General features: G+C 48.6%; 1 protein-coding gene across 1 annotated transcript in view; it reads left to right on the top strand.

Moving 5' to 3' along the window:
* The window catches only part of Lama3 (laminin subunit alpha 3), a 226397-nt gene that overhangs the window by 108925 nt on the left and 102942 nt on the right, over positions 1-14530 (top strand). Inside the window, 6 exon segments of the mRNA XM_028876683.2 lie at positions 1497-1657; positions 4792-4900; positions 6613-6710; positions 8429-8573; positions 12326-12452; positions 12553-12692. Of these exon segments, the coding sequence (XP_028732516.1) occupies positions 1497-1657; positions 4792-4900; positions 6613-6710; positions 8429-8573; positions 12326-12452; positions 12553-12692 (780 nt within the window).

The raw sequence follows: 14530 nt of genomic DNA on the forward strand, positions 1-14530 counted from the left end.
TTTGTATTTCATAGGATGCCAGACAGCCAGTAGGAAAATAAACCATGTATGAATATAATGATAAAGGCACATGAAATGCGAGGGCTGGATTGGTGGCTCAGTTGGTAAAGTGCTTGCCTTGAAAGCATGAGGACCTGAGTTCAAACCTCCAGCACCCATGTGAAAGAAATGGAATGTGGTGCCACACGCTTTTAAAATCAATGCTGAGTAGGTACAGATGGGCGGATTGTTGGGGCTCACCAGCCAGCCTAGCCCACCCAGTGAATTCCTGGCAAGTAAGAAATCTCTCTCAAAAACAAATGAACAAAAACAAGATGGATAACCTTTGAGGAATGATCCAAGGTTGACCCCCAGTCTCCAGTCTTATGTGATAGGGGTGCATCTTTACACACACCAATAAGTGTGAAAATAAATCAAACAACACACCACGGAACTCTGTTGGGCAAAAGGAACAAATCATGACAAAAAAAACCCCACCACTGATTAGAACCACCAATGTTTCTGAAGAATTGTTGTATGTCCAATAGATTTAAACACTCTCTGTGTATTCATTTAACCTCAGCTGTGTTGAGAGGGCATGGTGCCATCCCCATTTCCTGGAGGGCACTGATGTTGCCATCCCCATTTCATGGAGGGCACTGATGTTATCCCCATTTCATGGAGGGCACTGGTGCCATCCCCATTTCCTGGAGGGCACTGGTGCCATCCCCATTTCCTGGAGGGCACTGGTGCTATCCCCATTTCCTGGAGGGCACTGGTGCTATCCCCACTTCATGGAGGGCATACAGACATTGAGTCAGAAGCTCTAGGTCACACAGTGTCAGCTGGATTTTGGACTAAAAGCTCCTGCCTCATGATTGCCCCAGGGGAAAGTCACATTTTTCCCAGAAAGGGCCAGAGAATAGACATTTCCAGTTTTGTGGGTCATTACAGCCTGCGAGCACCCCTGATTTCTGACTCTTATAACCAGTTTTCTTAAAAACAAAAGAAGGAAGCACACAGAAAATGCTTTGAAAGTATGGAAGGCACGTGCCATCCATCGTTCCTGGGGAGGAAGGAGGTGGGTGCTGCTCCCATGGTCCTGATTCGGCGAACTTGACATTTCTCTCTTGAAGTAGCATTAAGAAGCCTCCAAGCAGACTTCCACTCTCACGGTCTGTGGCACTTCTTTTTTACTCCGAGTTGGGAGTGTTTGTTGTTTGCTATTAAGAAACAAGCAGCTGAAGCATCCCTGAGAACAGAAGTCCTTAGACGCAGAATCTCTAGAGTTAGAAAACAGAAATGCATGAAGTTCCAGACAAGAGATTACGCAATGTTTCTCGGAGCTGAGAATTTGAACAGGGCATCTGTTTCCCCACACCCTCTCTGGAGGACCCCGTGTGTACTATGCAGACAAGACCAGACCCTGGGGCGTCCTCTGCTTTGCCGTTGTGTCTGTCGATGTCCAGTGTGTCGCACCTCTGGATGACCACCTGTCTACTCGGCCTCTCTGGCAGGTAGAACTGCACCTGCGCCTGCGCGTCCCACAGATCGGCCACTACGTGATCATGCTGGAGTATGCCACGGAGGTGGACCAGCTTTTTGTGGTGGACGTGAACCTGAAGAGCCCAGGGTCTGCCTCGGCAGGCCAGGTGAACATATACAGCTGCAAGCACAGGTAATGAGCCCAGCCCCGGAATTCTCTCAGCAGGGAAGTCTGCGGGGCTTTGGTCATCTCCGCACTGGGCACTGGATTTACTTCCTTTTGGGGCAACCTTTGAAAACTAGCAGGCAACTAGTTAGAGGGTATTACATTATCCCCAGGGTTTGGGAGCCTCTCTGTGGGCAGCGTTGTGAAAGAGTACACATCTGTCTTCACGACCCACTGTCAGAATCTGGCATCATTAATGGTTGATGGTCGCTGAGCAAAAAGCAGGGACGGAGGTCTCTTGGAGGTCTCTCAAATTAACCCTAACAAAATTTTCACCCAAGAGCGCTAATTGACAAGGGTTTACTAAAATTGATTTTCTTTGCATAATATTTCAAGAACATTCTTTAATTAAAGAATCAGCACAAAGGATATTTGCAGACTAAGTGCAATTAATGACACCCGAAGCTGTGGTCCCTTGATACACAAGAGGAGAGCTATGGTGAGCACACCAGTCCTTGGTCACGGCCTTCAACATACTGTTAACCTGGATTTTATGTTGCTTTATGTCAAACCCAAGATAACTTGAAGTAGCTGACCATCTTCCTGGTGCAAAATGAAAAAAAAATGTATGCCAGGAGTTGCTTTCAGCAGCTAAACACAGGCATTTTTGTGAGGCCTGAACAAATGTCTCTTGGATTAATGTTATGCTCCCAGTGACCCTAAATCTGCAGAGGGATGAAGATCTCAAAAATGAAGAATCATATTTGGATGTATGTGTAGTGTCAAGGCTCAAACCCAGTGCATGCACATGCTGGACTCTCCCACTAGGCCTGTGTCCTCAGCTCTGTACGTGAGTTTTAAGGGCATGGGATGAGCCTGAAGTAGTTTCTCAGAACCATCTACCAGTGTCTGAATATAAGAGCTTCATGTACAGTTGGCATCAGTACCACTGTAATGTGTACCCCCTGCGGGGAGGGCCTCAGGTGCCTGAGTCCTGGGTGTATTAGCCACAGGGGCTCTTCACTGTCTCTCTATCTGAGCCCAGCTTCCAGTTCAGCTTCCAGACTCCTCTCGTCTTTCACACCATGGGCTTGATTCCTTTTCACAGAATCTAAAAGGAGGTCATGAGATGGTCATGTGCCACCAAACCTGGCCTGACAGGAAGGTTTACAAAGCCAAAGAAAGAAAGAAAACCCTTGCAGGATTTCATGTTGGTTTTCTGATGAGGGAGGCTGTATCACATTCTAGATCCTTTAGCAAATCCATCGTTAGAACAGGACAGCATCACATTAGACTAGAGATTGCCCGCTTCATACCTAACCACTCCTAGGAAAGTCACACTGCATATTTTGCTTGGCCAAAGTATTTCCCTTTTTTATGTTCTGGGAGTCATAGTGGTCAACTGACTACAGGGGTGGGAGTCTGAAAATACAGGAAGGCCTGTTCTAAATGACAGGTCTGCTCAGCATTGCACAGTCTCCCGCTGAGGCTTGAACTTTCTCCTGCATGTCTCAAGTGATTTCTAACCACTCTGTTAGAAAGACAACATCTCAGCGAAACAGTGATGGGTGCATCATTTTCAGAATAATGCGATGATAAATCAAGTCTTCTCCCCATCATGCAGTGACCCGTAATGGATAAACCAATGGCCATCTGTTTCTTAGTGAGACTTTTTAAAGGATAACAATAAAACTAAATGCAAGTGAATCAATGTACTTAGCTCCCAGGATAACACTTCAGTCCAAAAGAACTGCTTCAATTGCACTTAGATGCAGACGTTAGGTTTCTATCTGTGCACCCAACTTCTGCCTGATTCTTTGCATATTTTTACCTCCTTTTAGTCATTACCCAGACATCCTTGACTAAACTATTTCTGGTGTTTATTGGGGTGGCCATATTGTCCTATCCTTATACTAGCTCCATATTCTACATATGCAAAGGAAAATGGCCTTAAATATGCTTCCTAATGGACTTACTGTCAGAGTCCATGCTGCAAGACGGTGACTTTTAAAAAATGGTCTCAAACCCTATGGAGTGGGAGGGAAGGAGCCAGGGGTAGAAGTGGAAAGGGACTAAGAAAGAAAACTGACTCAGCCTTGCAGGTCACCTGGCCTACCCTTCCCCCATGGTAGGAAAGCCAGCTGTGTTTACTGATGTGTACCTTGAACGGTCCAAAGAATATTGGTAAATTTCTAGAAGATCTGCTGTCACTGCCCCAGGATACCTTTTCCTAATGACTAACCATGTCTTCTATCACTCCAGGTGGAAAGGGGGAGCAGGGGCCGCAGTCCTGAGAGGTCCGGCAGGGGCCGTAACGGAAAGGTCCTCTTATCTATAGAGATGGTGGTTGGAATCTAATTCTCCTTGTGCTGCTATAGCAGAACAGCCAGGACCTGGTGCTTTATAAATAAAGAAGCTTGTTTCTCACTGTTCTGGAAACTGGGAGTCAGCTTCTCCTGGGAGGCTCTTGTGCTGAGTCATTCCGTGGTAGGAGCGGGAAGGGCAAGAGTGCACATGAGCACCAGTCTCATTCCCATATCAGCTAGCCCACCCTCACTGAAATGAATGATAAACGGCGCTGGTTACGGCGCTGGTTACTGTGTGGAAAGGTCACGGTCACGACAGACCCAGTATTAGTTTTAGAGCTTTATTAGGAGGAAGAGGGGTGGGGGGAAAACCAGGCCTGGGAAAGGAGCAGGTGCAGTGAGAGGGAAAGATGGTGGGAGACAGAGCAGAACAGAGAGAGAGAGGGTGGGGTTTGCGTCACGGCTCTTTAAGGCGAAGATTGCGTGACCACACAGCACATATATGATCACCAGCACACACTGATGATGTAAGATGCAAGACCCTTCGCTTAACTCCTGAACTGCGCATGTGCAGTCACGCAGTTGGAGTGAGGGCAGAGTTCTGACACCCACAGTAATAGCAGTCCGCCCACAGAGCGGAGTCTTCACTCCCTCGCCACCTTTTAGAGATCACAGTGGCCGTTTCTTTTCAAATGAGTTTTGGGTGATCATTCAAACAGTAGTAGGCTGCATCCCCTTTTGACTTGTACCGGAGAATTGCCTCTGGTCCACCCAGTTACAATCAGGAAAAGCTGACAATCCGCACAGCAAGGGAGATGCCAGGTGCCAGGCTAAGAAAACTGTTCTCTTTTGCAGCATTCTGTGCAGGAGCGTGGTGATTGACAGCCTGAGTCGTACGGCTGTGTACGAGCTGTTAGCAGATGCAGACATTGAGCTCAAGGTGCACATGGCCAAGTTCCTTCTGGTATGCCTTCCTCTAGCCCACGAACTTTAGAAGCCTTCTGCTGTCATCTGTATTTCTCAAAAGCTTATTAAAATTTGGGCGGAGGTGGTGCCTTTAATCCCAGCACTTTGGAGGCAGAGCCAGGCGGATCTCTGTGAGTTCAAAGCCAGCCTGGTCTACAGAGCAAGATCTGGGACAGGCACCAAAACTACACAGAGAAACCCTGTCTCGAAAAAACAAAAAAACAAAAAACCAAAAAAACAAAAAACAAAAAAAACAAAACAAAAAAAAAAAATTGGGCTGCAATTGCGTGGTATCTGTAAATTCAGCCTTGACAGTAACTTTTCTCCGCGTCAGCCTTCTTCATGTCGCCTCATAAAGTTCAGCCATCAAATTTGAATGCATCCCACAAAAAAATCACATTTCATTAATTTTTGTTTATCATTATCATAAATGAAATATCTTTTGTCATTATATTTTCTACTTTATTATTATTATGTCTGGGTGCAGAAATGACACTGGCTATCATCTCATCCTGTCCCATTTACTATCCTATGTAGTTTCTTGGGACGTTTCATCAGCTATTTAAATTTTAAAACTGGTTATATTATAATACCCTATATTCCAATAAGGAATTCAGTTACTGAGATATATACTTTTAAGATTTAAATGCCAACTGAAGAGGCAGATTAAATGATATTCACACCCACCCATGCGACGGTGAGAGCTGTGGTCAACAATGGGGTCTCTCTAGGAAAGGGATCGGAAGACTTACATGAACTACTTCAGGGAATTTGAGATTACCCAAGTGTGAAACAGCTTCCTGTTAAGGCTGGCAGCAAGCATGCATCACACCCGGGAAATGCCAGGGGGAGTGCTTTAAATATTTGTGCCTAACCTAGCAGGAGTAAGTAAAAACTTGGAACTTAAGGGATAGTTTGGAATCAGACTTTTAAAATTATTATTATGAAATGGTGGTTTTCCCTCTGAGAATCTAACCTTGTCATTGTTGGAAATTGTCCTGGGACTGGCTCAGCCTTTTAAGTGTGCCCTTCAAAAAGTAGCCCACAGTCACTGAAGGTCAGGGTGACTAGCATGGATGCTCCATGAAGGCAGAGCATTGTCCATCTTGGTCCTATAGACACCGCGTCTTGGTGATGCTCCATACATTTTTGTTGTTACTACTGACCTGCTCTGCCATCAAGGTGGTAATACGGTCTGACTTCAAATCTAACAAAAGATATGTTAGTGGCTGAGTTTCTTATGTGACCCAGAAACTGGCTGTAGAGACAAATCCTTCAAAGTCCAAGTGGGCTGAGGTCCGAGACATCCTCTATCAAGAGAGTTTCTCTCTTCGAGCAACAAGCCCTTTGGGCATCTGCTGCCTCTTTCTCTCCTCCTGAAGCATCTCTGGTGTCAACGTTGGCCCTAGGAGAGAAAAAAAGAGGCACCAAAGGCCCTGAACAGAGCAGATCTTGAACCTTCCCATGATTTTGTTCTTTGACTTATTTGTAAAATTATTCCCACAACAGTGTAGTCAGTGATCTTGTGTAACAAGAAAAGGGATTTCTTGCCTGTGGGGTGCTACATGCTCGCCATCCTGCAATTTTACTACTTTAAAATAATATCCATTTTCTGGATGAGTTCTTCACTTAATAACTGCTTTTAAGAGTGTGGCGGACCGCTGGTGTTTTGCCGATAACTGCTGTGTGTCTTTATTATTTGCTTGGCAGTATCATGTTTGTATCATACCCGCTGAAGAATTCTCAACTGAATATTTGAGACCTCAAGTCCACTGTATTGCCAGCTATGGGCCGCGTGCTAATCCAAGGTAATGTGTCTCCTCCTTAGCAAATGTGTTGTATATGTAAGTATGAAACTTTATGCGGGCTAGCGCCTCTGAAATGCTCGGTGTTAGGGAATGTTAGCATTCACGGGGACCGCCACCCCTTCCCTCACCCCCTGTCCTGACCAAGTCACCTTAACGTAAAGTCTCCTTTAAGAGAAAACCTCTCCCCCATCTCTCTCTCTTCCTATCTCCCTCTCTCTCCTTCTATAAGGCTACACGCACCTCCGCCTTTTCTCTTTCCCTTTCCTTCTCTTTCTCTCTTTCCCTCTCTCCTCCCCCTTTAATAATAAAGCTTTCCACGTGGATGCCGCGTCGTCCGCATAGTGTGATTTTCCGCCCACTCCGCTGCATGGAGTGGCTGTCTTTTCATCTTGGCTCAGACCAGCCGAGGCCACCATGCGCCGTTTTACAACACTCTGGAACTTAACTATTATGAATTTGAGAGCATTTGCAATTAACATAATAAAATCTCTTGGGGATAAGACCCAAGCCTAAACATGAAATGAATTATAGATCACATGTAGCTTTTCACATCACCCGTGGCTAAATTTATACAGTCGCTGGTGTGGCTCTGTTTGGATTATGAGCTATCACAAGAGGTCACCAGTGGAATTTTCCACTTGGGGCATCATGTTGGTGCTCAAGATGGTTCGTATTTTAGAGCACTTGGGGTGTGGAATTTGGGGTGCTCAGCATCTGCTTAACTGCACCGTGGGGCAAGACACTGGTGTTTATTTTAGTAGGGGATGTTAAAAAGAGAAGAGCCGTGGGGCTGGAGAGTTGGCTCAGCAGTTAAGAGAGCTTGCTGTGCAGTCATGAAGACTGCAGTTTGGATCACAGCATCATGTGCGGGCGGGGCTGGACATCCTGCACACACCCGCAAGCCTGGCTCCAAGGTGGGCATCTCTAGGATGATTACGAGGGCTTGCTGGCTTCCAGGCTAGCAAGAACACACAGGCCCCAAGCTTGGGGAGAGACCCTGCTTCAAAGACAGACTAGGTAGAGAAGGACGCCCATGCCCTTGTTTCTGCTCACACATACAAGCATTCACACCTTCATACACATGTACACATGCACGCATACAGACACATATGCACACAAACGGTTAAGCCTGCTCCTTGAGTGCAGGTCTGCCAACTTCTCCTCTGAGCACTCCATTTGTTCCAATCCTTTAATCTCTGCGTCTAGGCTCTTCTTTTGAAAGACCACAGAAATAATGATCCATCTCCGAGCTGTGACATCAGGACTAGCTAATTAGTGCTCACCGGGGTTTCTAGGGGTGTGGTTTTGCTGTAGATCCAAAAATAATTAAAAGGTTCATCCCTGGAAACTTGTGTGCATGGTTAGGACTCGGGCACAGTGCCATTTTAGCCGAGAAACAAAGGACACCCCTTTGCCTCTCATGTCAGCATTGCTACAGAGAGATCTCGTTTTAGTAACTCATTTTTGTTCGGGGAGAAGGAAGTGTCAATACATTTCTGTCGCATGTGTTACTTTAAAACGAAGATCTTCTTTCTGTTTTAACTACCCAGTTGAGCAGGTGCCTGGACTACGCAGCCAACAGGCCGCACTAGCCCTAAAGCTCCTAGACCCCACCCCTGATGGGTCCTCTGATCTGTTTCTTTGCCATTGGCTGTTCCTCAGTGTCTGTTGTCTGTTTGTTATGACACAACCATATTTTAAAGTGTTCTCTTCTTTAGGGCCACCTGTGTCCCCCTGGCCCATGAAACTCCTCCGACAGCCTTAGTTTTGGATGCTCCGAGTAGGGGCCCCCTCTCTCTCCGGCCCCAGGAGCCTTCCCCTCCTGCAGATGTCACTGATGGAGTTACCCTGAAGGCACCACAGGTAAGAATGCCCCCCACCCCCCGCCCAGTGTGTTGTTTCTAGACCAGTGGTTCTCAGAGTGTGGCACACACACACACACACACACACACACACACACACACACACACACACCACCCCCAAGCTCCCACCTCACCCTGGGGTTTTTGGGGGGGGTGCACATTTTCAGGCCCTGCCCCAAACCTCCTTCATCCCAGGCTCTGGAGTGGGGCCAGTCATCTGGGTTTTTACCTGTTCCCAGCCCCTGAAATGTGGGAAATTCCACTCTTGGCTGTGGACCATTGAGCGATGCTGGAGCGGAGCCTGGGTAGCCCTGACTGTGACTACGCCTGCCCCCTCCCCTCCTTCTCTCCCTCCCCTCCGTCTCTCCCTCCCCTCCGTCTCTCCCTCCCCTCCGTCTCTGTCCACGTGGCCACTCAGCACGTTTCCGTGGCCCGTGTTCCATGCCCCCATTGTGTTCACAGGCAGCCGCTGCTTGACCTTGTGGAGTATTAGTTCTCTTCCGGAGATGGACTGTGGAACTTTGAGAGGAGCTGGTGCAGCCAGTAAATGGTTAGGCGTCCCCCACTGCACCAACACAGGACCATTTAAGTGGGGAATTTTCAATAAACATTCTCCAGTTATCATCTAGGGCTAGGAGGCGAAATGTAGTAAGGTCATGAAGTGTTTTTACCATAAGCCATAAAAACATCACAGGCTCGCCGGGCGTGGTGGCGCACGCCTTTAATCCCAGCACTCGGGAGGCAGAGCCAGGTGGATCTCTGTGAGTTCGAGGCCAGCCTGGGCTGCCAAGTGAGCTCCAGGAAAGGCGCAAAGCTACACAGAGAAACCCTGTCTCGAAAAAAAAAAAAAAAAAAAAAAAAAAAAAAATCACAGGCTCACTGAAGCCATCACAACGTTCTGAATTATGGAAATATACTGGACATCTGCGTAAACCCACCAGGGCTCTAGCAGCAGCGGACTTGGAAATTCATCCTGTCTGAGAGGGAAAACTGAGGAAGTTCCCTGAATGAAATGGGTGCAGTAAAGACACCCAAATAGCTGCTCTGTGGGTGAAAAGTTTATTCCAAACCACCCAGGCTGTCTCTGGACTGCGAGAACAGTGGGAGGGGTGGGGGAGTTTCCAGGGTGTAAGGGAATGGGGTACGTGTCAGGAGGGAGACAGTGCGCTGGGGCGGAGGCCTTTGAGGTGCAGAGCAGGTGCCTGTGAGTGGGGATTGAAGGAGCCTGGAGGCTAGCATGGACCTGGATGCGCTAATAGACCCAGGTTAATGGAAGAGGCAAATGCCCTTTTGCCAGAGACAAGGAGAATGCCCCCTTTCAGCAGGTAGGGGCTACTTCCTCAAGTCCCCGAGGGAATGCTGGCTTTTATCTAAATGCCAGGCTTGGGGAAAAGGAAATTTTGGGGGTCAGACATTCTCATAGGCGATCTTGTAGCTAAGTGGAAAAAAAAAAAAAAAAAAAAAAAAAAGCTGAAACGAAGCCCTGGTTTTGCCATCACATTAGAAAGTTGGTTATCCAACTTGCAGCCCTCACTTGAAAGATGGATAGAAGCCTGCAAGACAGCTCCCAAGGTTTAAAAAAAAAGGCTCTTGCCGCCCAGCCTGACAACCCAAGTTCCATCCCTGGGATGCGGTGAAGGGAGAGAACAGATTCCTGAAATTGTCCTCTGACTGCTGCATGCATGCAGGGGTACTCATGGCCCACACCCCAGGGCACAAATAAGGGCACAAAACTCGTTTTGAAAGATGATAGATGTCCCAGCTGCTGCATGGTGTTGTTGCTGTAGTTTTTGGAGTTCACTTAGGCCGACAGAGTGTGGCACTGGGCTCCCTTGTGCTTGGGGGGTGGGGAGTGGTTGGGTGTGCCCAGAACGAGGCTCCCTTCCCCCACAGCAAGGGCGTGGACTCCTCAGCAGCTTGTCCCGGTGTAAAGTGGTCATTGTTATAAATAGTAACGGATGTTGCAGGTTCCGGGACAGGAAGCTGAGGTGAAGTTACCTGCAGAGGAGTTTATTAGGGCAGTTACAGCATCACAGCTGGAAGTGGAAGGCAAGCCTTCAGGCTGGGGGAGGAGCTTGCTCAGGAGAGAGAGCCGTCAGGGATAGCACAGTAGGGTGGGGGTGAGGGTGGGGGTGGGGGTGGCGATGACTGAAGGGAAAGGGGCGGGGCCTCAGGTAACAGACTGCGGGGGAGAGCCGCACAGTATGGTCTTGAAGGAAAGTCTTCAATTCCAAAGAGCAAAGGGGCAGTGTTCTTGTCTTACAGTTTTGGGGTGTGGGTAAGTTCTGCACCATGTGACCTAGCCTGCATAGTGGACATCAGGAAGGCCCTGAGGAGAGGCTAACTCAGGGCAGCAGGGGCTAGCCTGCAGCTGCTCTGGGGGAGGAACTCCACTTTTTAAGAGCTCCAAGCCACCTATTAACCCGCAGAGACACAGACAGAACTCAGGAGGCGTGGCTTGATTTGGGGAAGGGAGAGCAGATGGATTTGTCATGTGACCAAAAGCTCCTCACAAATGGAAGCCTGCTCCTTACATGTGTCCTGAGTCACACAGCTAACAGCTTGTGTATTGCCCCACACCACGGGCAGGGTGTTTGTCCAGCTCTTTGCAAACGTACTGTGCATTTGTGTTGGTCATGTACCCAGGTATGTAACTGCTGTGTCATGTGTTTTGATAAATACCACCAATCTACTCCCCCAACCCCCACCAAATGTATGGGTTCTGCCTCAGTTTCTCTATTCTGTAGGTGAGAGACATTTAGTTTGCATATAATTTTTGCTGTGTGTGATTGCAAATTAAAACTTCTATAAACACTCATGTGAAGGCTTCTCTAGGAATATAGAGTTGCCATTTAAAATACCTAGCTTGTTTTAGGCTTTCAACCTGTTTGTATAGTTGCTATAGCAGGATACCTGAGGCTGGATAATTTAGAGAGAAGAGGTTTACTTAGGTCATGGTTCTAGGGACTGGGAAGTGCACGATCAGGTAGCTATTATCTGGTAAGTGTTGGTTTTAAATGTGGCGCTTTTACTCTGTGAGGAAAGATCAGGAGACGCAACAAAACCCAGTACCGGAGCTTTATTGGGGGTGGGGGAACAGAAGGAGCATGGCCAGGCCTGGGAAGAGACAGGTGAGGAGAAGGGAGAGAGGAGAGGAGGAGAGAGCAGAAGAGAGGGAGAATCTATGACCGGTTTTTTGAGGATTCCCCCAGCACATGCACATGTGGGCTTATGGAGCTATTCACACATGCGCAGAATGTGTGACTGTGCTGCGCACATTGCGTGATCACATAGCGTATGGATGACGTAAGGCCCCTTGCTTGGCTACTGAACTGCGCATGTGCGGTCATGCAGCTGGAGGAGCGGCAGAATCCTGACAGGAAGGATCTTGTGGGATCATAACATGGCTGAAGGTGCCACGTGGTCGGAGCTTGTGTTCCAGTAGCAATTGGTCACTCGTTCAAGAGAAGAGGGGCAAGGCGGCTGGTGCCTCCTAACAACTCACTCTCGTGGTAACTGACCCCACCCTGTGAGGGAAGAACTCACTTCTGCAGATGTTTTTAATCTGTTCACAAAGGCTCTGGCCCCATAATCTAACTGCTTCCCTTAAGCCCTGCCCCGCAACATTGCATTGAAGAATTAAGTCTCGCCACGAGTCTTCGCAGGAACCAACTACAGCGACATCTCATGTCCTGATCATTCAAAGTTCTGCCGTTTGAGAGGTCCTTCCCCCCATCCCCTTTTCCCTCTTAGAATCAAGTGACCCTGAGAGGACTCGTACCACACCTGGGCCGACACGTCGTTGTCATCCATTTCTATCAAGCAGAACACCCGACATTCCCCACAGAGGTGTTTGTGGATGGAGGAGGACGGTGGTCAGGTGAGCAGCCGCGAGCAGGCTCCACCGCACGTGCCGGATGTCACGTGACAGCGGGTGTCGTCCTTGCGGTCATGTGACAGCAGCGTCTCTCCCTCTCCAGGCTCCTTCCTCGCCTCCTTTTGCCCTCATCTACTTGGCTGCCGGGACCAAGTGCTCTCCGATGGCCAGGTGGAGTTTGACATCTCAGAAGCAGAGGTAGCTGTGACGGTGAAGGTTCCAGAAGGAAAGTCCTTAAAGCTGGTGTGTTCTGCTTAGCCGAACGGAACGTGTTCCTTGGTCAGCCGTTGTGTGTTAGGCTTCTGCCAATACTTTCAACAAGGAATTAATTCTATTTAGTGGAAGAGCTGATGATTTGTAGAAAAGTGTGTTTTACAAACCCATACAATGAAACTAAGAGCCAATCAAAGCCAGGAGAACAGGCATGGCGGGGAGCCAGTGCCTCCCTCCCCCACCTTTGCCTGCTCCTTGTCCCTGCTGGCCCCTCTCTGAAGCTTTTACCCTCCTGACTGCTTTCTGTTCCTTTCTCCTGTCCCCTTAGTGATTCCCTGACCCTGGTCTCCATATGTTCATGTGCCCCCAGGTTCTTCTCTGGACCCCTGTGTTATTTCTCTGTGCGCATCATGCCTGTCGAGTCTGTTCCCTGCTTTGTGGGAACATCACCCATGTCTCTGAACTCACTCTTGATCTTGCCTGAACCCCAGGACCAATATCCACCCATCCAAGGTCCCCTCTGACGTGGCCTGACCTGCTTCCAGATCTCTGTGCTGTCCCTGGTATTGAACCTGCTTCACCCTGGCCCGCGTCCTTGCTCTGTTTACTGCGTCTCTCTGGTCTACCCACTTCATTCTGGTTCATTCACCTCACTCTGGAATTCATGGCCCTTCCTGCCTGCTTCTGTTATGCCCAGATCTTGGGGACCCCCAAAAGACCACCATGGAGACCGAATCCCATATGTAAAAGCAAAGAGCCTTTATTCTCTTCAAGCTCCGAGCTTGGACTCTCTGTCTGTCTGATGCGGTGGTGAGAGCAGAGAGCCCCGAGCCCAGGCAGGGTGTTTTTTTTTTTATCATAGCAGAGGTTGAGGTGAGGGGATTTCCAGGGTTCAGGACCCTGATTGGCTGACATTTGTCTAGGGGTGTTTGTAAAACAAAAATAGGCATGTGCTACACTCAGGGACGTCTGACCACCTTGTCTAATGGTTGGAATGTTTGGGATGTCAGGTACTTCCCCATCCCTGGGTGGATCTCCGGGTGGGGTCAGCTCATGGCTTTTACTGGATCTGGGTGTTGCCTGCCAGTAAGCCTGTCACAGAAGCTGGGCCTGGGCCTCTAGGCCTTTCATGGCAGCTGTGTGGTCAAGTCGTTTGGGGGCCCCTCCACACTTCTAATTCATCTTTCATTCATCCTCCTCTGTCCCATGCCCTCCCTTCATTCTCTGACCATCATCATTCAAAAGCTCGTAGCTGTGCCATCATTGACAATGCCAGCAGGCTTTCTTGCGCTCTTTTCTAGAACCTTCTGCCTACACTTGTACCTGACAAAATCCTGTTGACCAATGAGCCTAGCTTAGAGTTAATTCACCTTTTCCTTAAGGATGCCTAGAAAAAAAACCAGAAAGAGTTTACTGGGTTTTGCTCTGAGGCCTTCCTGTTTGTTCCTGTGTTTCCACCCCCCCCTCTCTCCTCTCCCCTCCCCTCTCCCCCCTCCCCCCCCCCTCTCCTATCACTCCAGAGTACAGGGTATTCATTTTATATCCCCTGTGCCTAGAACACTGCCTGGCATGTGGTGCTCAGCAGATGATTGTGGAGAACAGTCCTCTCTGTCAGCTGTGAGCTGGTAAACTGTTGTTAAAGACATCGAGCCTTCCCTCCGGGTCTGTGAGTGCTGTCGCTTGCACAGGTGTAGGGGAAAAGAATCGTGCTACAGTTACTCTGTGTTACTTACTTTTCTACTGCTGTGATAAAAACACTGACCAGGACCACCCACAGAAGGAAGGGTGACCTGGGGCTTGTGGTCCCAGAGATAGGCATCATGGATGGAGGCCTAGTGACAAGGGCAGGCATTGTGGCTGCAGCAGGA

This window comes from Peromyscus leucopus, chromosome 19, assembly GCF_004664715.2.
Source record: "Peromyscus leucopus breed LL Stock chromosome 19, UCI_PerLeu_2.1, whole genome shotgun sequence".
In the NCBI taxonomy this organism is placed as follows: Eukaryota; Metazoa; Chordata; class Mammalia; order Rodentia; family Cricetidae; genus Peromyscus; species Peromyscus leucopus.